General features: G+C 44.7%; 1 protein-coding gene across 1 annotated transcript in view; it reads left to right on the top strand.

Moving 5' to 3' along the window:
* Positions 1 to 24,920, top strand: part of LOC143803978 (uncharacterized) — a 76,784-nt gene that overhangs the window by 45,931 nt on the left and 5,933 nt on the right. Inside the window, exons 2-4 of the mRNA XM_077281729.1 lie at positions 20,891 to 22,678; positions 23,966 to 24,103; positions 24,764 to 24,901. Coding sequence (XP_077137844.1) covers positions 20,891 to 22,678; positions 23,966 to 24,103; positions 24,764 to 24,901 — 2,064 coding nt within the window. The remainder of the gene's footprint in view (positions 1 to 20,890; positions 22,679 to 23,965; positions 24,104 to 24,763; positions 24,902 to 24,920) is intronic.

The raw sequence follows: 24,920 nt of genomic DNA, 5'->3' as shown, positions 1-24,920 counted from the left end.
CTTTATGGAAGAATGGCAAGAAGAAAGCCATTTCTCAAAGACATCCATAAAAAGTGTAATTTAAAGTTTGCAACAAGCCGCCTGGGAGACACACCAAACATGTGGAAGAAGGTGCTCTGGTCAAATGAAACCAAAATTGAACTTTTTGGCAACAATGCCAAATGATATGCTTGGCGTAAAGGCAACACAGCTCATCACCCTGAACACATCATCCCCACTGTCAAACATGGTGGTGGCAGCATCATGGTTTGGGCCTGATATTCTTCAGCAGGGACAGGGAAGATGGTTAAATTTCATGGGAAGATGGATGGAGCTAAATACAGGACCATTCTTGAAGAAAACCTGTTGGAGTCTGCAAAAGACCTGAGACTGGGACAGAGATTTGTTTTCCAATAAGACAATGATCCCAAACATAAAGCAACATCTACAATGGAATGGTTTACAAACCTATCCAGGTGTTAAAATGGCCAAGTCAAAGTTCAGACCTTAATCCAATCGAGAATCTGTGGAGAGAGCTGAAAAGTGCTGTTCACCAACAATCTCCATAAAACCTCACTGAGCTCGAGCTGTTTGCCAAGGAAGAAAGTCTCTCGATGTACAAAACTGATAGAGACATACCCCAACCGACTTGCAGCTGTAATCGCAGCAAAAGGTGGTGCAACAAAGTATTAAGTTAAAGGGGCCGAATAATATTGCACGCTCCAGTTTTCAGTTTTTGAATTTCCACAAAAATTTTAAATAACCAATACATTTCGTTTAACTTCACAATTATGTTCCACTTGTTGTTGATTCTTCACCAAAAATTTACAATTTGTATCTTTATGTTTGAAGCATGATATGTGGGAAAAGATTGAAAAGTTCCAGGGAGCCGAATACTTTCGCAAGGCACTGTATATATCTATAATAAAACGCTGGGAGCGTCACTCTGTCCGAAGCATTTATAGACTGCGCAAGCACAACACACCTGCCTAGTCTGAACCCCACAGAGTAATGCAGCCCAGGAGATCACGGTATACATAAGCACTGAATGCACTGCGATCTGTCCGGCGCCTGCAGCTCTTCCTTTCATCATACTCACCGTCCATCACTGCATCTCTGTCCCTACATCTCCATTGTCCCGGCGCTGTCAGCTATCCTCTCCTGTGCTGAGCAGTCACGTGGTACCGCTCATTAAAGTATTGAATATGGACACGACACCACGCCCAGAGCCGTGGCTTGCATATTCATTACTTTAATAAGCAGTACCATGTGACCGCTCAACACTGGAAGGAGCTGCCTGCCCGGGATGATGGAGAAGCAGGGACGCACCAGGATGGGATGAGTAGGACGGGGAGAGTGAGCCATGCGATATTCAACTGTCCCTGTTCCACTGCTGCGCTGTGTCTTCTGCATCCTCTGGCTGTGACGGTCAGGTCAGAGGGCGTGGTGACGTGGTTAGTGCATGCCCTCTGACTGAACAATCACAGTGAGAGGACCCGGAAGACACAGTGGCGCGCAGCGGTTGAATGGGAACAGGTGAATATCGCAAGTGTCGGGGGCCTGAGCCAGCAGCGACACTGGCACCTGACCCCCATAGCACACCGGCATGCCCTCTTGCTCAGGCCCCCGACATTCGGCACCCAGCAATGAGAAGTGAGCATGTCTTTTTTTTTTAAATTGCAGCAGCATCAGCATACGGGGCAAATTATGCTATGGAGCATCTTATGGGGCCATCAACCTATATGGAGCAGCATATGGGCATATTATACTATGGAGCATCTTATGGGGCCATCAACCTTTATGGAGCAGCATATGGGGCATATTATGCTATAGAGCATCTTATGGAGTCATCAACCTTTATGGACTAGCATACGGGCCATACTATGCTATGGAGCATTTTATGGGGCCATCAACCTTTATGGAGCAGCATATGGGGCACATTATTCTTTGGAGAATCTTATGGAGCCACAAACCTTTACGGAGAAGCATATGGGGCATATTATTCTATGGAGCATCATATGGGGCCATCATTATCCTTTGTGCAGCATTATATGGGACGTATTTTAGTATGGAGCATCTTATGGGGCCATTATTATTAACCTTTGTGCAGCATTATATGGTGCATATTTTTGTATGGAGCATCTTATGGGGCCCATCATGAACTATATGGAGAATTTTATGGGTCGTATTTTGTATGGAGAAACTTATGGGGCTCCTGATTCGATATGGATATTCAAAAACATTTAACCTACTGATGTCTCAATCAATTTCACTTTTATTGGTATCTATATTTTTTTTTTATTTACCTGTAGCTGCTGCATTTCCCACCCTAGGCTTATACTCGAGTCAATACGTTTTTTTGTGGCAAAATTAGGGGTCTCGGCTTATAGTCGGGTCAGCTTATACTCAAGTATACACGGTACCTATCCGGTATTGCCGCGGGCTCTCTTCAGGCTGAAGGCCGGGACATGAATCCTCCGTCGGAAATGGCGCATGCATATAGCACACTTCAGACGCCATTTTGTAAGTTATGCATCTGGGGATGAGGATTTTGGCTCAGGCTGTTTGTGTCGCCGGGATCGGTGCCTGTGCAGTCCACTCTTTCCAGCGCCATTTTTACACTGAATCTATATATAAAATACGTCAGCGGAGCAATCCAGCCACTTTCTACTGAATACATATAGAAAATACGTCAGCGCAGCCAGCTAGTGACTTTTTTTGCACATGACAGAATGGGGGCGCAGGATGGAAGCAGGACATGACATAATGGGGGTGCAGAATGGGTGCAGCACATGACAGAATGGGGGTGCAGGATTGGAGCAGCACACTATTGAATGGAGTGGAGGATGGGAGCAGCACATGACAGAATGGGGGCAGAGGATGGGAGCAGCACATTACAGAATAGGGCGCAGGATGGGAGTTGCACATGACAATGGGGGCGCAGGATGGGAGCTGCACATGACAGAATGGGGGTGCTGGATGCAAGCAGCACATGACAATGGGGTGCAGGATGGGAGCAGCACATGACAAACTGGTGCAGGATGGGAGCAGCACATGACAGAATGGGGGTGCTGAATGCGAGCAGCACATGACAATGGGGTGCAGGATGGGCGCAGCACATGACAAATTGGTGCAGGATGGGAGCAGCACATGACAGAATGGGGTGCAGGATTGGAGCAGCACATTATAGAATGGGGCGGAGGATGGGAGCAGCACATGACAGAATGGGGCGCAGGATGGGATCAGCACATGACAATGGGGTGCAGGATGGGAGCAGCACATTACAGAATGGGGGCTGTAAGGGATCTCACAGGGGAAGGGGGGCGTCGACTTTGCTCACCTCAGGGGAGGGGAGAGAAGGGCCAAGCAGGGGTCGGCTCTCCGGCACCACCACTTGCCTCAGGTCAGTCAGGGAAGCCGGAAAGGCTTCCCTTATAGGTACGAGTTAGGGAGGCGCTCCCAATGAGGGGGAATATACAGTATATCACCAGTTCAGGCTGGGGGTATATATCTAAACCTCCCGGCCTTCACTGCCAGAGTTCCTAACTAAAACCATACGGTATTCTGCCACCAGTTCCTCATTTAAAATAAGCCCTGTCCGACAGCAGGCTTAGATCGGGTCAGGAACCAACCCTGGGGTAGCGTATGATATAACCAATGGAGCGTGCGGATGTGGGGGTTCGTGGATCGAGATAAAAGAGCAGCCCAAGATTAATTTTATATTTAATCGCCGAAGAGGCGCACTAGAAAATACAGCTATACATACAAGAGCAAATATTTACAGTCAGGAGTGTAGTACAAGGATAGGGTATAGATAGGTTGCAATTACCGTGTTATGTAGCATGTGACCACAGGGAGGCGTTGATGGATCACAGGTCCAAATCTTAGTTGAAGGCTTTCTGGGCTGCATCAGCAAACGTAACCTCTGGCCATCAGAAAGACGTTGACCAAAATGAGGGGATGCCTTATATATCCTAGGCTGCTGCCTCACACATCTGCTCCCACCCCCTGGGTGGTGCAGTCTCTCCCACCCATGACTGAGAATATTACTTTCTGACTAGAACCGTGTCTGGCCCATATCTTGGCGCCCGAAGCTCTGAATGGGGTGGTTGTATCGCCACTGGATTCTGCTGGATTTTATCTGTAAAATTATCTTTATTGACATATTATTTTAAAATTACAAATCTTAAAAAGACAGGATGATGGAAAAATCAGACCTCCAAACAGAACCAGGGGGTGACCCAAAGACCCAGATAGCAATATATTTTTAGAAATTTATATATAATGTTGCTATACTTAAAGTAGTATCCCTATAGGAATAGAGAAGGACTAACAATATGGGTGGACGTAAAACGTCTCTTTAGAAAAACCGCATGGCAGTCTTATATCCAATTAAGGGTATAGACAAAATAAGCAACAACAACAAAAAAAAATATATATATACACTCACTGGCCACTTTATTAGGTACACCTGTCCAACTTCTTGTTAACACTTAATTTCTAATCAGCCAATCACATGGCGGCAACTCAGTGCATTTAGGCATGTAGACATGGTCAAGACAATCTCCTGCAGTTCAAACCGAGCATCAGTATGGGGAAGAAAGGTGATTTGAGTGCCTTTGAACGTGGCATGGTTGTTGGTGCCAGAAGGGCTGGTCTGAGTATTTCAGAAACTGCTGATCTACTGGGATTTTCACGCACAACCATCTCTAGGGTTTACAGAGAATGGTCCGAAAAAGAAAAAAAATCCAGTGAGCGGCAGTTCTGTGGGCGGAAATGCCTTGTTGATGCCAGAGGTCAGAGGAGAATGGGCAGACTGGTTCGAGCTGATAGAAAGGCAACAGTGACTCAAATCGCCACCCGTTACAACCAAGGTAGGCCTAAGAGCATCTCTGAACGCACAGTGCGTCGAACTTTGAGGCAGATGGGCTACAGCAGCAGAAGACCACACCGGGTACCACTCCTTTCAGCTAAGAACAGGAAACTGAGGCTACAATTTGTACAAGCTCATCGAAATTGGACAGTAGAAGATTGGAAAAACGTTGCTTGGTCTGATGAGTCTCGATTTCTGCTGCGACATTCGGATGGTAGGGTCAGAATTTGGCGTAAACAACATGAAAGCATGGATCCATCCTGCCTTGTATGGAGCATCTTTGGGATGTGCAGCCGACAAATCTGCGGCAACTGTGTGATGCCATCATGTCAATATGGACCAAAATCTCTGAGGAATGCTTCCAGCACCTTGTTGAATCTATGCCACGAAGAATTGAGGCAGTTCTGAAGGCAAAAGGGGGTCCAACCCGTTACTAGCATGGTGTACCTAATAAAGTGGCCGGTGAGTGTATATATATTGTGACAAAACACTCCGGGATCGCCTTTGCTGGGGTCAAAGGTCACGTGGTTTGTGCATTGAACTCTGAGGCGACAGCAGGTTTCCAAGTAGACTGACCTCAGGTCAGGTTTATTAAAGTGAAAGCAAATACAGAAAACAAAACATAAAAATAAATCCTTGCCTGTCCGGCGCTAACTATACAAATACATTCCTATCTAACAACTGGGGGGCTTCTCCCACCCAGCTAACATTACACAGATCACGAGCACAGCTCTTACTCACGTTTGTCTCACACAGACAGGCATTCTGTGTGCCCCAGGCTGACACCTGAAACCTCCAGCTGGTCAGCCTTTATTCCTGCACTTATTAACCCCTCGGTATCCTGAAGATACTGAGCGGCCTAATTCACATAGGACAAATACCTGGGCGAGATATACCTGCCCCCGACTACCAGACCGACATGACTCTTACATATCCTCCCCCCCTGCTCAGACCACTCAGGTCGAGCAAGAATACTCTCGAAACAGTGTACTCGGGACAGGGCATCAGCGTTCCCCATCTGCACCCCGGGGCGGTGCTCCACCGTGAAAGAGTAAGCCTGCAGAGCAAGGAACCACCGGGTTACCCGACTATTACGGTCCTTGTGGAGATACATCCACTTGAGAGGGGCATGGTCCGTGACCAACCTAAACTTCCTGCCTGCCAGGTAATATTTGAGGGAGTCGAGAGCCCATTTGATGGCTAGGCACTCTTTTTCAATCACGGCATACCTCTGCTCATGTACATTCAGTTTCCGACTGAGGTAGAGGACCGGGTGTTCGACTCCGTCCCTTACCTGGGAAAGTACAGCTCCGATACCAGTATCAGAAGCATCCGTTTGCACCACAAACTCGCTGCTGAAATCAGGAGTCACTAGTACGGGCTGAGAGCACAAAGCCCGTTTCAGACTGTGGAAGGCCTCTTCAGCCGCTGAGGTCCATTTTACCATGACGGAATCCCTCCCTTTGGTAAGATCCGTCAAGGGGGTAGCCATGGCCGCAAAGTTGGGTATGAACCGGCGATAATAGCCGGCAATGCCCAGGAAAGCTTGAACTTGTTTCTTGTTCACTGGTTGCGGCCAGCCCTGAATTGCCTGTATTTTGTCGATCTGGGGTTTAACCACTCCTCTGCCAATCACGTAGCCCAAGTATCGGGCTTCTTCAAGGCCGATGTGACATTTCTTGGTCATCTCAGGTCATTTCTCAGGTCATCAATCACCGCCTGTACCTTCCGGAGGTGAGCTTCCCAGTCCACGCTGTAAATTATGATGTCATCTAGGTAGGCAGAGGCGTACTGCCTGTGGGGCCTCAAGACTCGATCCATCAATCTCTGGAACGTTGCTGGGGCTCCGTGAAGTCCAAACGGCATGTAGATATACTGGAACAGCCCTTCCGGTGTAGCAAATGCCGTCTTCTCTCTGGCCGCCTCGGCCAGAGGGATCTGCCAGTACCCCTTTGTTAGATCCAGGGTCGTAATATATCGGGCTTTACCCAGCCGATCGATCAACTCATCGACCCGGGGCATAGGGTAGGCATCAAATTTAGAAACCGCATTCAGTTTCCTAAAGTCATTGCAAAACCGTATAGAGCCATCCGGCTTAGGTATCAACACGATTGGACTGGACCAGGCGCTGTGCGACTCTTCAATGACTCCTAAGTCCAATATTGCCTTCACCTCCCGGGAGACGGCTTCACGGCGTGCTTCCAGAATCCGGTATGGCTTCACATGAACTGTGACACCAGGCTCTGTGACAATCTCATGTTTCACTAGCCTAGTCTGACCAGGTTTTTCCGAAAAAAACTGTTGGTTCTGTAACAAAAACTGCTTAACCTCAGATTTTTGTCGTTCAGAGAGAGTCTCGGCAATCCGCACCTCCGGTATGGTAGGTGAGCAAACCGGACGGGGCAGATCCGCTGTTAGGGCAGCGCGGTCTTTCCAGGGTTTTATCAGATTCACATGATAAATCTGTTCTGGTTTTCTCTTACCAGGCTGGTGCACTTTATAGTTCACTTCTCCAACTCGTTCCATGACCTCAAAGGGGCCCTGCCATTTTGCCAGAAATTTACTATCCACCATAGGGATTAGGATCAACACCCTATCCCCGGGTGCAAACGTACGGACCTTGGCGCCTCTATCATAACTTTGCCTCTGGGCTCCCTGGGCCTGTAACATATGTTCCCTAACAAGGGGCATGACAGCAGCAATCCGGTCCTGCATTTGCGTTACATGGTTTATCACCGTTTTAAAGGGAGTGACTTGACCTTCCCAGGTTTCTTTTGCGACGTCCAACAGTCCACGGGGACGACAGGCATATAATAGCTCAAAAGGCGAGAATCCTGTGGAAGACTGGGGAACTTCCCTAATGGCAAACAGCAAATAGGGTAAGAAGTAATCCCAGTTCTTCCCATCTTTGTCTATCGCCTTCCGGAGCATCTGTTTTAAGGTTTTATTGAACCGCTCAACCAGACCATCTGTTTGAGGGTGATAGACAGACATACGCAACTGGTCTATTTGTAAGAGCCTGCAGAGCTCCTTCATCACCCTTGACATAAAGGGAGTCCCCTGGTCGGTGAGTATCTGTTTTGGAATTCCCACCCGACTAAACACTTGTACCAACTCTTTGGCGATCGTTTTGGTAGCAGTGTTACGCAAAGGGATGGCTTCGGGGTAACGAGTGGCATAGTCCATGATGACGAGGATATGTTGATGCCCACGTGCGGACCGGGGAAGGGGCCCAACCAAATCCATCCCAATTCTCTCAAATGGGACCCCAATAATAGGGAGGGGTACCAAAGGGCTACAGAACCGAGGTTTAGGTGCCGAGATTTGGCACTCTGGACAGGACTCACAATAGTTACGCACATCATTGTGTATTCCAGGCCACACAAAACAATGCAATATCCTTTCTGTGGTTTTTTGTACCCCCAGATGTCCCCCCATTATATGTCCGTGGGCCAGGTCCAGTACCTTCCGCCGATAAGGTTTGGGTACCACTAACTGTTGCACAGTGTCTTCCCCTTTTTTTTCTACACGGTAGAGTAAATCATTCTCAAGAACCATGTACGGGTACGCTAGCCTAGTGTCAGGTTCTACGGGTACGCTATCTATCACTTTTACATTTTTCCTAGCCTGAGTCAGGGTAGGATCTTTCATTTGTTCGCTGTGGAAGTCATCCAACTGAACTCCCAAATCGGGTAGGCAGGGTGCTGGATGACTGTCTGCCTCCGCCTCTCTCTTTCCCCCGCCATAACTGAGAAGGGGAACTGAAGGTTAGATTCAATAACCTCCCGAGCAACATCTTGTGGGGTCTCGTCTAGGAACTCGGGACCTCCAGATGGCATGGGGGAAGGTTCACAGCTACCGTGAAGGAGCAACTGATTCTCCCATAACTGCCAGAAATGGGGAAAATCCCTACCCAGGATTATATCATGTAACAATGCGGGAACGAGTCCCACTTTGTGTTGCACAGACCCATAGGGAGTGGAAATCGGTATGACCGCTGTTAGGTATGAGCAGGTGTCACCATGCACACACGTTACAGAGAATTTATCAGACGAACCAGACGGAAGTGCCACCAGACTAGCTTTCACCAGAGTCACCACACTTCCAGAGTCTAGTAACGCCACAACACTTTTCCCATCAACAGATAATTCACACAGGTGTTTTGCTATATCATTTTGGCCCGCATTCACATTCACCAGCCGTGTAACCAAAGACATGCGTTTCTTAGAGTCTATAACATCGCACTGCATGGGTTCAGTGGTAACAGGACAGTTCGCAGAAACATGGCCCTTCTCACGGCAACGGAAACACCTAACAGGCCCCTACTGAGACCACCGTCCCATACTCTCGGTCTCGGAGTGCGAGCAGTCCCGGGTTCCTCCCCCCCAGTTTTTGGCGATTTTCCTTCACCCGTAGTCGCTGGAACAGTCTTACCGGTTCCACGAGGAGGAGGTACAGTTCAGGTAGTAGCGGTATCATCAGGAAGTCCTTCCGCCACGGAATAACGCTCCACCAAGTCCACCAATTGATTCGCTGTCGCGGGATTTCCTTGGCTCACCCACTTTTTCAGCACCGGTGGTAGTACTCTCAGGTACTTGTCCAGAACGATCCACTGGATTATCTCCGGAGTTGTCAGTACCTCGGGTTGCAGCCATTTCTTTATCAAGTAGATCAGGTCGAACATCTGCGATCGCAGCGGTTTATCTGGCTGATAGGTCCACTGATGTACCCCCTGTGCACGGACAGCCATCCTCACACCCAGCCGGGCCAGGACCTCAGCTTTCAGCCTCTCAAAGTCCTGAGCGACTTCCGGGTCCAAGTCATGGTAAGCTTTTTGGGCCTCACCGGAGAGAAACGGAGCAATTAGATCGGCCCATCGTTCCTTCGGCCACTTCTCTCTCAACGCTGTCCGCTCAAACGTTGTCAGGTACGCCTCAACGTCATCTTCTGCGGTCAGCTTTTGCCAGTACCGACTCACATGGATTCTCCTGGACTCTGCTTCCGGGTTAGCCTCAGGCATGCTTACCAAGCGCTGCGCCACCTGTTGGAGAAGCTGGCGGTCTGCAGTCGTCACGTCCACCAACTCCTTCAGCTGTGGGGCCATCAAGCGGTTAGCTTCCTGCTGTACGGCAGCGGACTGTACTAGGGCTTTCGCCACATCTTCCATAATGTTGCCTGTGCCACGGAGTGCCCGCGTTCTCCACCACAATGTGACAAAACACTCCGGGATCGCCTTTGCTGGGGTCAAAGGTCACGTGGTTTGTGCGTTGAACTCTGAGGCGACAGCAGGTTTCCAAGTAGACTGACCTCAGGTCAGGTTTATTAAAGTGAAAGCAAATACAGAAAACAAAACATAAAAATAAATCCTTGCCTGTCCGGCGCTAACTATACAAATACGTTCCTATCTAACAACTAGGGGGCTTCTCCCACCCAGCTAACATTACACAGATCACTTACTCACATTTGTCTCACACAGACAGGCATTCTGTGTGCCCCAGGCTGACACCTGAAACCTCCAGCTGGTCAGCCTTTATTCCTGCACTTATTAACCCCTCGGTATCCTGAAGATACTGAGCGGCCTAATTCACATAGGACAAATACCTGGGCGAGATATACCTGCCCCCGACTACCAGACCGGCATGACTCTTACAATATATATATATATATATATATATATATATATATATATATATATATATATATATATATATATATATATATAACAACACCCTCACATCATGAAATAAACATAGCTTTGGTAACAGTAGTGATGGGTTTCATAGTGACCCAGGGGTGGAAATAGTATCCACTCCTATACAAGAAAAGAAAATAATTATGGACGCCCCTCTTGTTGGAAGAAGCCGAAAGGCGAAACGGCGCTCATCAGGCGCAGGAGGTGACCCGCTCTCCCACTTCTATTGCTACCTTCTCCACTCATCTTCAGGTAAATATTTCATGGCTTTGTGATTGTCTTTTTCTTTGCTTTTCTTTGAATTGGCTATTGCCTCATGACTTTAACCCTCCATCACATACAATATTCGGACTAACGAGTTCACATACAATGTGCCTGTCAGGCGCCTGCTGGAAAAATACCTATAATATCTAATGTTTGCAATTTCAGTGCTCTAAAAGTGATCAGTGACCTTCATAGGGATGTAATAAAAGAGACTACACATAATCAGTTGCAAAAAAAAACATTTACTTAACATAAAACTAATAACTATGAAATACAAACTTTTCAAAACTCCCGCCAAATAGTTCCCAGTTCGACTCTCTCAAAAAAATGTACAAAGAAAATTTTTGAACACAAACTTAATTTTAAGGTACCTTAAGTACTATTAAAAACATATTCAATCAGAAGTAGATGCTGAGGTTTCCCCAGAAAAGTCACACTTGCAGAGCAAATAGCAAGAATTACACACCATTTTTGCATGTGTCAGGCAAATTGCTTTATGACTAGTGTTGAGCATTCCGATGCTGCAAGTATCGGGTATCGGCCGATACTTGCTGTATCGGAATTCCGATACCGGGATTCCGATACTCTTGTGGTATCGGGTATCGGGTATCGGAACAACATTAATGTTAAAATGTGTAAAATAGAGAATTAAAATAAAAAATATCGCTATACTCACCTGTCCGACGCAGCCGGGACCTCAGCGCAGGAACCGGCAGCGTTGTTTGTTTAAAATTCCCGCTTTTACATGGTTACGCGAAGTCCCGGCTTGTGATTGGTCAGGGCGGCCATGTTGCCGGGCCGCGGACCAATCACAGCAAGCCGTGACGAAAATACGTCACGGCTTGCTGTGATTGGTCCGCGTCCCGGCAACATGGCCGCCATTAACCAATCACAAGCCGTGACGTCACGGGAGGCTGGAAACGCGCTCATTTTAAAAAGGGCGCGTGTCCAGCCTCCCGTGACGTCACGGCTTGTGATTGGTTGCGTCGCGGTCAACCAATCACAAGCCGGGAGGCTGGACACGCGCCCATTTCAAAATGAGCGCGTCCAGCCTCCCGGCTTGTGATTGGTTGATCGCGGCGCAACCAATCACAAGCCGTGACGTCACGGGAGGCTGGACACGCGCCCATTTTAAAATGAGCGCGTGTCCAGCCTCCCGTGACGTCCCGGCTTGTGATTGGTCAGGGCGGCCATATTGCCGGGACGCGGACCAATCACAGCAAGCCGTGACGTAATTTCGTCACGGCTTGCTGTGATTGGTCCGCGTCCCGGCAACATGGCCGACCTGACCAATCACAAGCCGGGAATTCACGTAACCAAGTAATAGCGCGATTTTTAAACAAACAACGCTGCCGGTTCCCTCGCTGAAGTCCCGGCTGCGTCGGACAGGTGAGTATAGCGATATTTTTTATTTTAATTCTTTCTTTTACACATTTATATGGTTCCCAGGGCCTGAAGGAGAGTTTCCTCTCCTTCAGACCCTGGGAACCATCAGGGATACCGTCCGATACTTGAGTCCCATTGACTTGTATTGGTATCGGGTATCGGTATCGGATTGGATCCGATATTTTGCCGGTATCGGCCGATACTTTCCGATACCGATACTTTCAAGTATCGGACGGTATCGCTCAACACTATTTATGACATTTGAGACATTCATAATTTGAAAGCCTTCTGGTTCCGCTTTCCGTTTGGCAGGTGGTGCATCTCCTTCTTTTGTGAGGTGGTGCAGATGGTGACTTTTCACCATCATCTTCTGGGCGGAACCTTTTGAGCTGAACTTGAAGGCGAGAGGGGATACCGATTGTTTTCACGCTTCTCCTGCGTAGCTCTCCAAGTACTTGTTCATGGGCCAATTTTTTCAGATACAATCGTCTACGGAGTGGTTCAAGCTTGTTTTCAAGATAAATCACTTGTGAATTTATACCACCCAAATTCAACATAGCAAAAAATATGACCATTGGCCAGCGTTTGATGTTTCTGCTGACGTTGAAAGTGGAGCACATCTGATCTGCTGTATCCACACCCCCTTTGGTGGCATTGTAAAATGTAATTATCTCCGGGTTTTTTTCTGCCCCAGTCCCAGGATCGATGGCAGCATCATCATGAAGTGTTGATAGAAGAAGTACGATTTTTTTGGCATGTGGTACATAGGAAACTAAAGCCTTTCCATTATGGAATGCAAACATACTGCTGTACTGTTGTCTCTCTTTCACACTTACAAACTGTGGCGGCAATTCCCTTTTGTTTTTTCTTACAGTTCCCACATATGACAGCTTCTGAATTTTCAGATAATCAATCAGATCACAACTTGGAAACCAATTGTCAGCTGTAATATTACGACCCGATCCAAATAAGGGTTCAGCCAGTCTTTTTACAACATCAATGGGTTTGTTGCTCACACAGTAAGGACCTTCTGGTTGTTTTCCTGCATAAACTTCCAGGTTGTAAGTGTAGGTCTTACTGGCATCAACAAGGGCATAAATTTTTATTCCATATTTGTTTGGCTTTGATGGAATATATTGACGAAAGGCACATCTACCACGAAAACCAGGGAGCATTTCGTCAATAGTGAGATTCTCTCCAGGGTAATAACTTTGTTTACAGTTTACAACAAATCTTTGAAATATATCACGAATTGGAGCAAGTCAGTCATGTGTTTTGCGTTCGGTTCGGGTAGTTCTGTCGTCAAACCGAAGGCAACGAATTAGAATCTTGAATCTGTTTATGGACATAACAAGGCTAAATTTTTCAACTCCATCCCCATCTTTACCCCAAAGTTCCTCCAAACTTTGTCTATTTGCCCTATAAGCTCCTGCAAGGTACAGTAATCCAAAAAAAGCACGCAGTTCTATTTCATCTGTGGCCTTGATGGTTCTGTTGTAGATGTACTTGTCCTTTATAATGTCTATATATTGGTTGGTATATGTGACAATAGAGTCCAGAATGTCATCTGTAAATATACTGTTCCAGCATTCAACTGCAGTTTTTGCATTACGTGCAGTTCCTATTACTGCAGGAAGGTGAGTAATAATGTTTAAAGGTTCCCTACGTTTTTTCTGGAATGGCTTCTTGTTCCATTTAGTATTTTTATCTTTTCCAATATAATATGATCCAACTTCTTCATCCTCACCACTGTCACCATCTTGCTCTGTTTCAGAATCCAGGACACATTCTTCCACCTCATCATGAGAATCAATCTCACTTTCCTCTCCTAAATCCTCATTCAGTGTGAGGTCTCTATCATCTAACAGCATGTTTGTTACTTCCTCAACATCAAGTTGTTTGGATAAATTGTACATTTTCCTCTCCATTTCAGCAGATAATCTGAAGCAAGAGAAGGAATATGTTAGGGAACTACTGTATATGCCTGAGCAGCACACTTTCTTTTATAAAATCTCCCTTATTTCTATGAAATATCCTCACATTTTGTGCTATACATTCATAAAACAAGCTAAATAAACTATTGTGATGAATAAAAACATAAAATACCAACCTTACTGAATGTGACGTATTCACATACAATGAGCCTGAGAGATCTGTGCAGCTATATCCTCTCCCCTGAAGCTCTGAAATCCAACTGTGATATCAGGTTTCACAGACCTTCAAGAGACAGGAGACTACCTGGAGGGAGGGGCTTTCCTCACAATCTGGTGAGGAAGGAGAAATGAAAGTAAAAGAGAAGCGCCTGTCAGATCAGTTGTATGTGACGGAGGGCCTTTTTCTGATTGTGGGCACTGCACTGCCATCTAGTGACCACTTTTTTGATTGCTCCATCATTATTTTCTTTTCTTGTATAAGAGTGGATACTATTTCCACCCTTGGGTCACTATGAAACCCATCACTACTGTTACCAAAACTATGTTTATTTCATGATGTGAGGGTGTTGTTTTATTTATATATATATATATATATATATATATATATATTTTGTCGCTTGTTTTGTCTATACCCTTAATTGGATATAAGAATTCCATGGGGTATTTCTAAAGAGACGTTTTACGTCCACCCATATTGTTAATCCTTCTCTCTTCCTATAGGGATACTACTTTAAGTATAGCAACATTATATATAAATTTCTAAAAATATATTGCCATCTGGGTCTTTGGGTCACCCCCTGGTTATGTTTGGAGGTCCGATTTTTCCATCATCCTGTCTTTTTAAGATTTGTAATTTTAAAATAATATGTCAATAAAGATAATTTTACTTTTATTAACCTATGTGTCACTTCATACCTTGTTAGGTAATCTATGTCAGCATTCATGATCGAAGTGCTAATTTTTTGCCTATATAAAAAAAAAACTTTTTTCGGATTATGGGATTAATGGATTTTATCTGTGCATAGAGACTAAATATGACTACCGTATGTAATTACTGCTAGCTATGCTTTATAACTCCATGATCCAGTATGCTACAGGTGGCTAACTAATATGTGCACGTGGGAAAAGGGACGTCGATTTGGACTATGTGCTTGGTTCATCTTAGACATATTGCATTATGTTATTATAGTCATTTCCCATATTTTATATCTCCTAGCCTTGCTTTCCCATGTGCTTGATCAGACAGAGGTTCAGGTTTCCACAGCTGCACAAAAGTTTGCACCCTTGTGTTAACAACTTCAAAAGAGCTTGTCCTAGCCTGTTTAATTAACCCCTTCACCCCCGGAGCATTTTCCGTTTTTCCATTTTCGTTTTTCGCTACCCTCCTTCCCAGAGCCATAACTTTTTTATTTTTCCGTCAATTTGGCCATGTGAGGGCTTATTTTTTGCGGGACGAGTTGTACTTTTGAACGACATCATTGGTTTTAGCATGTCGTGTACTAGAAAACGGGAAAAAAATTCCAAGTGCAGTGAAATTGCAAAAAAAGTGCAATCCCACACTTGTTTTTTGCTTGCCTATTTTGCTAGGTTCACTAAATGCTAAAACTGACCTGCCATTATGATTCTCCAGGTCACTACGAGTTTATAGACACCTAACATGACTAGGTTATTTTTCACCTAAGTGGTGAAAAAAAATTCCAAACTTTGCAAAAAACAAAACAAAACAAAATTGCGCCATTTTCCGATACTCGTAGCGTCTCCATTTTTCGTGATCTGGGGTCAGGTGAGGGCTTATTTTTTGCGTGCCGAGCTGGCGTTTTTAATGATAGCATTTTGGTGTAGATACGTTCTTTTGATCGCCCGTTATTGCATTTTAATTCAATGTCGTGGCGACCAAAAAAACGTAAATCTGGCGTTTCGAATTTTTTTCTCATTACGCCATATAGCGATCAGGTTAATGCTTTTTTTTTATTGATAGATCGGGCGATTCTGAACGCGGCGATACCAAATATGTGTAGGTTGTTTTTTTTTTTTATTTATTTATTTTGATTGGGGCGAAAGGGGGGTGATTTAAACTTTTATATTTTTTTTATTTTTTTCACATTTTTAAAAACTTTTTTTTTTTACTTTTGCCATGCTTCTATAGCCTCCATGGGAGGCTAGAAGCAGGCACAGCACGATCGGCTCTGCTATGCAGCAGTGATCATAAGATCGCTGCTACACAGCAGATTTGCAGGTGTGCTGTGAGCGCCGACCACAGGGGGGCGCTCACAGCCACCGGCAATCAGTAACCATAGAGGTCTCAAGGACCTCTATGGTTACCTTCCTGACACATCGCCGACCCCCGATCATGTGACGGGGGTCGGCGATGCGCTCATATCCGGCCGCACGGCCGGATGCGGTAGTTAAATGCCGCTGTCTGAGTTTGACAGCGGCATTTAACTAGTTAATAGCGGCGGGTGATCGCGATTTCACCCGCCGCTATTGCGCGCACATGTCAGCTGTAAAAAACAGCTGACATGTCGCGACTTTGATGTGCGCTCACCGCCGGAGCGCACATCAAAGCGGGGGTCCCGACATGTGACGTACTATACCGTCACATGTCGGGAAGGGGTTAAAAGAAAACAAAGAGCCTGGGGAATCCCAAGGGTGAGGACACATCAGGAGTGGAGGGGGACATAAAATCCAAAATGGATTCTCCCTTGTCCCTCACAGAGGTGCAGGATGGGAGTAGTACATGACAATAGGGGCATAGGATCGGAGCAGCACATAACAGTGGGGGTGCAAGATGGGAGCAACACACGGGGCACAGAATGGGAGCAGCACATGACAGGATGTGAGCACCACATGACAGGAAGGGGATGCAGGATGTGAGCACCACATGACAGGATGGGGTGCAGGATGGGAGCAGCACATTACAGAATGGGGGTGCAGGATGGGAGCAGCACAGGACAATGGGGGTGCAAAATGGGAGCAGCACATGACAGAATGGGGGTGCAGGATGGGAGTATGTCATGGTTCCCAATGGCAGGGAAACATCAGAACACAAAAATAACGGACGAGCTCTGGGTGATGGAATCTAAAGCTGACCGTGAGCTAAATCTACCACACAACTAACAGTAGCCAGGGAGCATACCTACGGCTTCCTAGATGCCACGCGCCAGCCGGAGGACTAACTACGCCTGGTAGAGGAAGGAACAGACCTGGCTTACCTCTAGGGAAATACCCCGAAAGATGATAGCAGCCCCCCACATGTAATAACGGTGAGTTAAGAGGAAAAAGACATACACAGTATGAAAGTAGATTTAGCAAAGAGAGGTCCACTTACTAGATAGCAGAAAGATACCAAAGAGGACTTCACGGTCAACTGAAAACCCTTTCAAAAACCATCCTGAAATTACTTTAAGACTCCTGTGTCAACTCATGACACAGGAGTGGCAATTTCAGCCCGCAAGAGCTTCCAGCTACAGAGAATAACAAAAACTGCAAACTGGACAAAAGATACAAAACAAAAGGACAAAGTCCACTTAGCTGATCAGCAGACTAGAAGCAGGAACATGCAACCGAGGCTCTGGTTACAATGATGACCGGCAAGGAAATGACTGGAGAGCAAGGCTAAATAGGAAACTCCCAAACGCTGATGGAAGCAGGTGAACAGAAGCAGCAAAGTGCAAACAAGTCACCAGTACCACCAGCAACCACCAGGGGAGCCCAAAAGCGGATTCACAACAGGAGTAGCACATGACAGAATGAGGGAGCAGAATGGGGGAGCAGAATTAGAGCAGCACATGACAGGATGTGAGCACCCCATGACAGGATGGGGACGCAGGATGTGAGCACCACATGACAGAATGGGAGAGCAGGATGGGAGCAGCACATTACAGAGTGGGGGCGCAGGATGGGAATAGCACATGACAATGGTGGTGCAGGATGGGAGCAGCACATGACAATGGGGGTGCAGGATGGGAACAGCACATGCCAGAATGGGGACACAGAATGGGAGCAGCACATGAAAGGATGGTGATGCAGGATGAGAGCAGCACATGACAGAACGGGGCACAGGATGAAAGCACCACATGACAGGATGGGGGCACAGGATGGGACCAGAACATGACAGGATGGGAGCACCACATGACAGGATTGGGGCACAGGATGGGAGCACATGACAAGATGGAGGCGCACAAAACAGAATGAGGGCGCAGGATCGGGCTGCACATGACAGGAAGGGGGCACAGGATGAGAGCATTGCATGACAGGATGGAGGCTCAGGATGGGTGCAGCACATGACAGGATGGGGACGCAGGATGAGAGCATCACATGACAAGATGGGGCACAGGATGAGAGCACCATATGACAGAATTGGAGTAGAACATACCAGGATGGGGGCAGCACATACTAGAATGGGGGCTCAGGATGGGAGCAGCACATGACAGGATGAGGACGCAGGATGGGAGCACCACATGTCAGGATTGGGGCGCAGGATGGGAGTATAAGACGGGATGAAGGTACAGGAAGAGATTAGCACATGACAAGAGGTGCACAAAACAGAATGGGGGTGCAGGATGGGGCTGCACATGACAGGAAGGGGCGCAGAATGGCAGCATATAACAGGATGGGGGCGCAAGACGATAGCAGCTCATGACAAAATTAGGGCGCAAATGGAAGCAGCACATGCCAGGATGGAGACCATATACCAATATAAATACTTGCCACCTGGGTGTAGAACGGGTTCAATAGCTAGTGTATGTATATAAATATATATATATATATATATATATATATATATATATATATATATATATATAGGTCCTTCTCAAAAAATTAGCATATAGTGTTAAATTTCATTATTTACCATAATGTAATGATTACAATTAAACTTTCATATATTATAGATTCATTATCCACCAACTGAAATTTGTCAGGTCTTTTATTGTTTTAATACTGATGATTTTGGCATACAACTCCTGAAAACCCAAAAAACCTGTCTCAATAAATTAGCATATTTCACCCGGCCAATCAAATAAAAGTGTTTTTTAATAACAAACAAAAAAAACATCAAATAATAATGTTCAGTTATGCACTCAATACTTGGTCGGGAATCCTTTGGCAGAAATGACTGCTTCAATGCGGCGTGGCATGGAGGCAATCAGCCTGTGACACTGCTGAGATGTTATGGAGGCCCAGGATGCTTCAATAGCGGCCTTAAGCTCATCCAGAGTGTTGGGTCTTGCGTCTCTCAACTTTCTCTTCACAATATCCCACAGATTCTCTATGGGGTTCAGGTCAGGAGAGTTGGCAGGCCAATTGAGCACAGTAATACCATGGTCAGTAAACCATTTACCAGTGGTTTTGGCACTGTGAGCAGGTGCCAGGTCGTGCTGAAAAATGAAATCTTCATCTCCATAAAGCATTTCAGCCGATGGAAGCATGAAGTGCTCCAAAATCTCCTGATAGCTAGCTGCATTGACCCTGCCCTTGATGAAACACAGTGGACCAACACCAGCAGCTGACATGGCACCCCACACCATCACTGACTGTGGGTACTTGACACTGGACTTCAGGCATTTTGGCATTTCCTTCTCCCCAGTCTTCCTCCAGACTCTGGCACCTTGATTTCCGAATGACATGCAAAATTTGCTTTCATCAGAAAAAAGTACTTGGGACCACTTAGCAACAGTCCAGTGCTGCTTCTCTGTAGCCCAGGTCAGGCGCTTCTGCCGCTGTTTATGGTTCAAAAGTGGCTTTACCTGGGGAATGCGGCACCTGTAGCCCATTTCCTGCACACACCTGTGCACGGTGGCTCTGGATGTTTCCACACCAGACTCAGTCCACTGCTTCCTCAGGTTCCCCAAGGTCTGGAATCGGTCCTTCTCCACAATCTTCCTCAGGGTCCGGTCACCTCTTCTCGTTGTACAGCGTTTTCTGCCACATTGTTTCCTTCCAACAGACTTACCATTGAGGTGCCTTGATACAGCACTCTGGGAACAGCCTATTTGTTGAGAAATTTCTTTCTGGGTCTTACCCTCTTGCTTGAGGGTGTCAATGATGGCCTTCTTGACATCTGTCAGGTCGCTAGTCTTACCCATGATGGGGGTTTTGAGTAATGAACCAGGCAGGGAGTTTTTAAAAGCCTCAGGTATCTTTTGCATGTGTTTAGAGTTAATTAGTTGATTCAGAAGATTAGGGTAATAGGTCGTTTAGAGAACCTTTTCTTGATATGCTAATTTATTGAGACAGGTTTTTTGGGTTTTCAGGAGTTGTATGCCAAAATCGTCAGTATTAAAACAATAAAAGACCTGACAAATTTCAGTTGGTGGATAATGAATCTATAATATATGAAAGTTTAATTGTAATCATTACATTATGGAAAAACCCCACACAAAGATGATTAAAAGGCAGTATATAATGTAATCAAATTTAATTTTATTGAAGTATAACAAAAATTTTAAAAAACATATTGACAGCTTTGGGGAATAGGACAATATCCCTCTCCCATTACCAATGTTGACGTGCAGCAACAGGTGAAAAACAGGGTACATCCCATATCGGATGTTACAATAGGAAACATTCACGTCATTAATAATGCTTCGTTGTCATCTGTGTATATTAATCATTACATTATGGTAAATAATGAAATTTAACACTATATGCTAATTTTTTGAGAAGGACCTGTATATATATTACTAAGCAATTTTTTGCAGTTGTGAGCATGATTTTCAGAAAAGCTGTTTGTAATATTTTTTTTCTGTTATTTTCCAACAGATGTCAATGCTACTACCACATGTATTTCTGTCAGTGTGACGGATGATACATCTGATATCAGTACAAGTGCTGTTCCAGAAGTGTCTACTGCTAAACAACTGTCTACAGATGAAAGTATAACAGTACCTGATATTAGTACAAGTGATAATCAGGAAGTGATTACATCAAAAAGTCTATCAACATCTGAGATCAGTACAAGTGCTGTTACAAAAGTGTTTACAGGAGAAAGTATATCAACAGCTGAAATCAGCACAAGTGCTGCTTCGGAACTGTCTACATCAGAATGTATATCAACACCTTATATCAGAACAAGTGTTACTGTAGAAAGGTCTACATCAGATGGTGAATCAACGTCAGATACCAGTACAAGTTTATCTCTGGGAGTGACTACAACTGAAATTACATCAACAGCTGAAATCAGTACTAGTGGTGATCCTGAAGTAAGCACAGATGAAAGTTTATCAACAGTTGCAATCAGTACAGGTACTGCTAAACAACTGACTACAGATGAAAGTATAACAGTACCTTATATTAGTACAAGTGACAATAAGGAAGTGACTACATCGAAAAGTTTATCAACATCTGATTTCAGTACAAGTGCTGTTCCAGAAGGGTCTACAGGAGAAAGTATATCAACAGCTGAAATCAGCACAAGTGCTGCTTCGGAACTGTCTACATCAGAAAGAACATCAACACCTTATATCAGTACAGGTGTAGCTGTAGAAAGGTCTACATCAGATGGTGTATCAACGTCAGATACCAGTACACGTTCATCTCTGGGAGTGACTACAACTGAAATTACATCAACAGCTGAAATCAGTACTAGTGGTGATCCTGAAGTAAGCACAGATGAAAGTATATCAACAGTTGCAATCAGTACAGGTACTGCTAAACAACTGACTACAGATGAAAGTATAACAGTACCTGTTATTAGTACAAGTGATAAGCAGGATGTAACTACAACAAAAAGTCTATCAACATCTGATATCAGTACAAGTGCTGTTCCAGAAGGGTCTACAGGAGAAAGTATATCAACAGCTGAAATCAGCACAAGTGCTGCTTCGGAACTGTCTACATCAGAAAGAACATCAACACCTTATATCAGTACAAGTGTAGCTGTAGAAAGGTCTACATCAGATGGTGTATCAACATCAGATACCAGTACAAGTTCATCTCTGGGAGTGACTACAACTGAAATTACATCAACAGCTGAAATCAGTACTAGTGGTGATCCTGAAGTAAGCACAGATGAAAGTTTATCAACAGTTGCAATCAGTACAGGTACTGCTAAACAACTGACTACAGATGAAAGTATAACAGTACCTTATATTAGTACAAGTGACAATAAGGAAGTGACTACATCGAAAAGTTTATCAACACCTGATAACAGTACAAGTGCTGTTCCAGAAGGGTCTACACGAGAAACTATATCAACAGCTGAAATCAGCACAAGTGCTGCTTCGGAACTGTCTACATCAGAAAGAACATCAACACCATATATCAGTACAGGTGTAGCTGTAGAAAGGTCTACATCAGGTGGTGTATCAACGTCAGATACCAGTACACGTTCATCTCTAGGAGTGACTACAACTGAAATTACATCAACAGCTGAAATCAGTACTAGTGGTGAACCTGAAGTAAGCACAGATGAAAGTTTATCAACAGTTGCAATCAGTACAGGTACTGCTAAACAACTGACTACAGATGAAAGTATAACAGTACCTGATATTAGTACACGTGATAATCAGGAAGTGAGTACATCAAAAAGTCTATCAACATCTGATATCAGTACAAGTGCTGTTCCAGAAGGGTCTACAGGAGAAAGTATATCAACAGCTGAAATCAGCACAAGTGCTGCTTCGGAACTGTCTACATCAGAAAGAACATCAACACCTTATATCAGTACAGGTGTAGCTGTAGAAAGGTCTACATCAGATGGTGTATCAACGTCAGATACCAGTACACGTTCATCTCTGGGAGTGACTACAACTGAAATTACATCAACAGCTGAAATCAGTACTAGTGGTGATCCTGAAGTAAGCACAGATGAAAGTATATCAACAGTTGCAATCAGTACAGGTACTGCTAAACAACTGACTACAGATGAAAGTATAACAGTACCTGTTATTAGTACAAGTGATAAGCAGGATGCAACTACAACAAAAAGTCTATCAACATCTGATATCAGTACAAGTGCTGTTCCAGAAGGGTCTACAGGAGAAAGTATATCAACAGCTGAAATCAGCACAAGTGCTGCTTCGGAACTGTCTACATCAGAAAGAACATCAACACCTTATATCAGTACAAGTGTAGCTGTAGAAAGGTCTACATCAGATGGTGTATCAACATCAGATACCAGTACAAGTTCATCTCTGGGAGTGACTACAACTGAAATTACATCAACAGCTGAAATCAGTACTAGTGGTGATCCTGAAGTAAGCACAGATGAAAGTTTATCAACAGTTGCAATCAGTACAGGTACTGCTAAACAACTGACTACAGATGAAAGTATAACAGTACCTTATATTAGTACAAGTGACAATAAGGAAGTGACTACATCGAAAAGTTTATCAACACCTGATAACAGTACAAGTGCTGTTCCAGAAGGGTCTACACGAGAAACTATATCAACAGCTGAAATCAGCACAAGTGCTGCTTCGGAACTGTCTACATCAGAAAGAACATCAACACCATATATCAGTACAGGTGTAGCTGTAGAAAGGTCTACATCAGGTGGTGTATCAACGTCAGATACCAGTACACGTTCATCTCTAGGAGTGACTACAACTGAAATTACATCAACAGCTGAAATCAGTACTAGTGGTGATCCTGAAGTAAGCACAGATGAAAGTTTATCAACAGTTGCAATCAGTACAGGTACTGCTAAACAACTGACTACAGATGAAAGTATAACAGTACCTGATATTAGTACAAGTGATAATCAGGAAGTGAGTACATCAAAAAGTCTATCAACATCTGATATCAGTACAAGTGCTGTCCCAGAAGGGTCTACAGGAGAAAGTATATCAACAGCTGAAATCAGCACAAGTGCTGTTTCGGAACTGTCTACATCAGAAAGAACATCAACACCTTATATCAGTACAAGTGTTGCTGTTGAAAGATCTACATCAGATGGAGTATCAACATCAGATACCAGTACAAGTTCATCTCTGGGAGTGACTACAATTGAAATTACATCAACAGCTGAAATCAGTACTAGTGGTGATCCTGAAGTAAGCACAGATGAAAGTTTATCAACAGTTGCAATCAGCACAGGTACTGCTAAACAACTGACTACAGATGAAAGTATAACAGTACCTGATATTAGTACAAGTGATAATCAGGAAGTGACTTCATCAAAAAGTCTATCAACATCTGATATCAGTACAAGTGCTGTCCCAGAAGGGTCTACAGGAGAAAGTATATCAACAGCTGAAATCAGCACAAGTGCTGCTTCGGAACTGTCTACATCAGAAAGAACATCAACATCTTATATCAGTACAAGTGTTGCTGTTGAAAGGTCTACATCAGATGGTGTATCCATGTCAGATACCAGTACAAGTTCATCTCTGGGAGTGACTACAATTGAAATTACATCAACAGCTGAAATCAGTACTAGTGGTGATCCTGAAGTAAGCACAGATGAAAGTTTATCAACAGTTGCAATCAGTACAGGTACTGCTAAACAACTGACTACAGATGAAAGTATAACAGTACCTGATATTAGTACAAGTGATATTCAGGAAGTGACTACATCAAAAAGTCTATCAACATCTGATATCAGTACAAGTGCAGTTCCAGAAGGGTCTACAGGAGAAAGTATATCAACAGCTGAAATCAGCACAAGTGCTGTTTCGGAACTGTCTACATCAGAAAGAACATCAACACCTTATATCAGTACAAGTGTTGCTGTTGAAAGATCTACATCAGATGGAGTATCAACATCAGATACCAGTACAAGTTCTTCTCTGGGAGTGACTACAATTGAAATTACATCAACAGCTGAAATCAGTACTAGTGGTGATCCTGA

The sequence above is a fragment of the Ranitomeya variabilis genome, chromosome 2 (assembly GCF_051348905.1).
Source record: "Ranitomeya variabilis isolate aRanVar5 chromosome 2, aRanVar5.hap1, whole genome shotgun sequence".
Classification (NCBI taxonomy): domain Eukaryota; kingdom Metazoa; phylum Chordata; class Amphibia; order Anura; family Dendrobatidae; genus Ranitomeya; species Ranitomeya variabilis.
The sequence above is the reverse complement of the archived record's forward strand: the minus strand, read 5'-3'. Positions and strand labels throughout refer to the sequence as shown.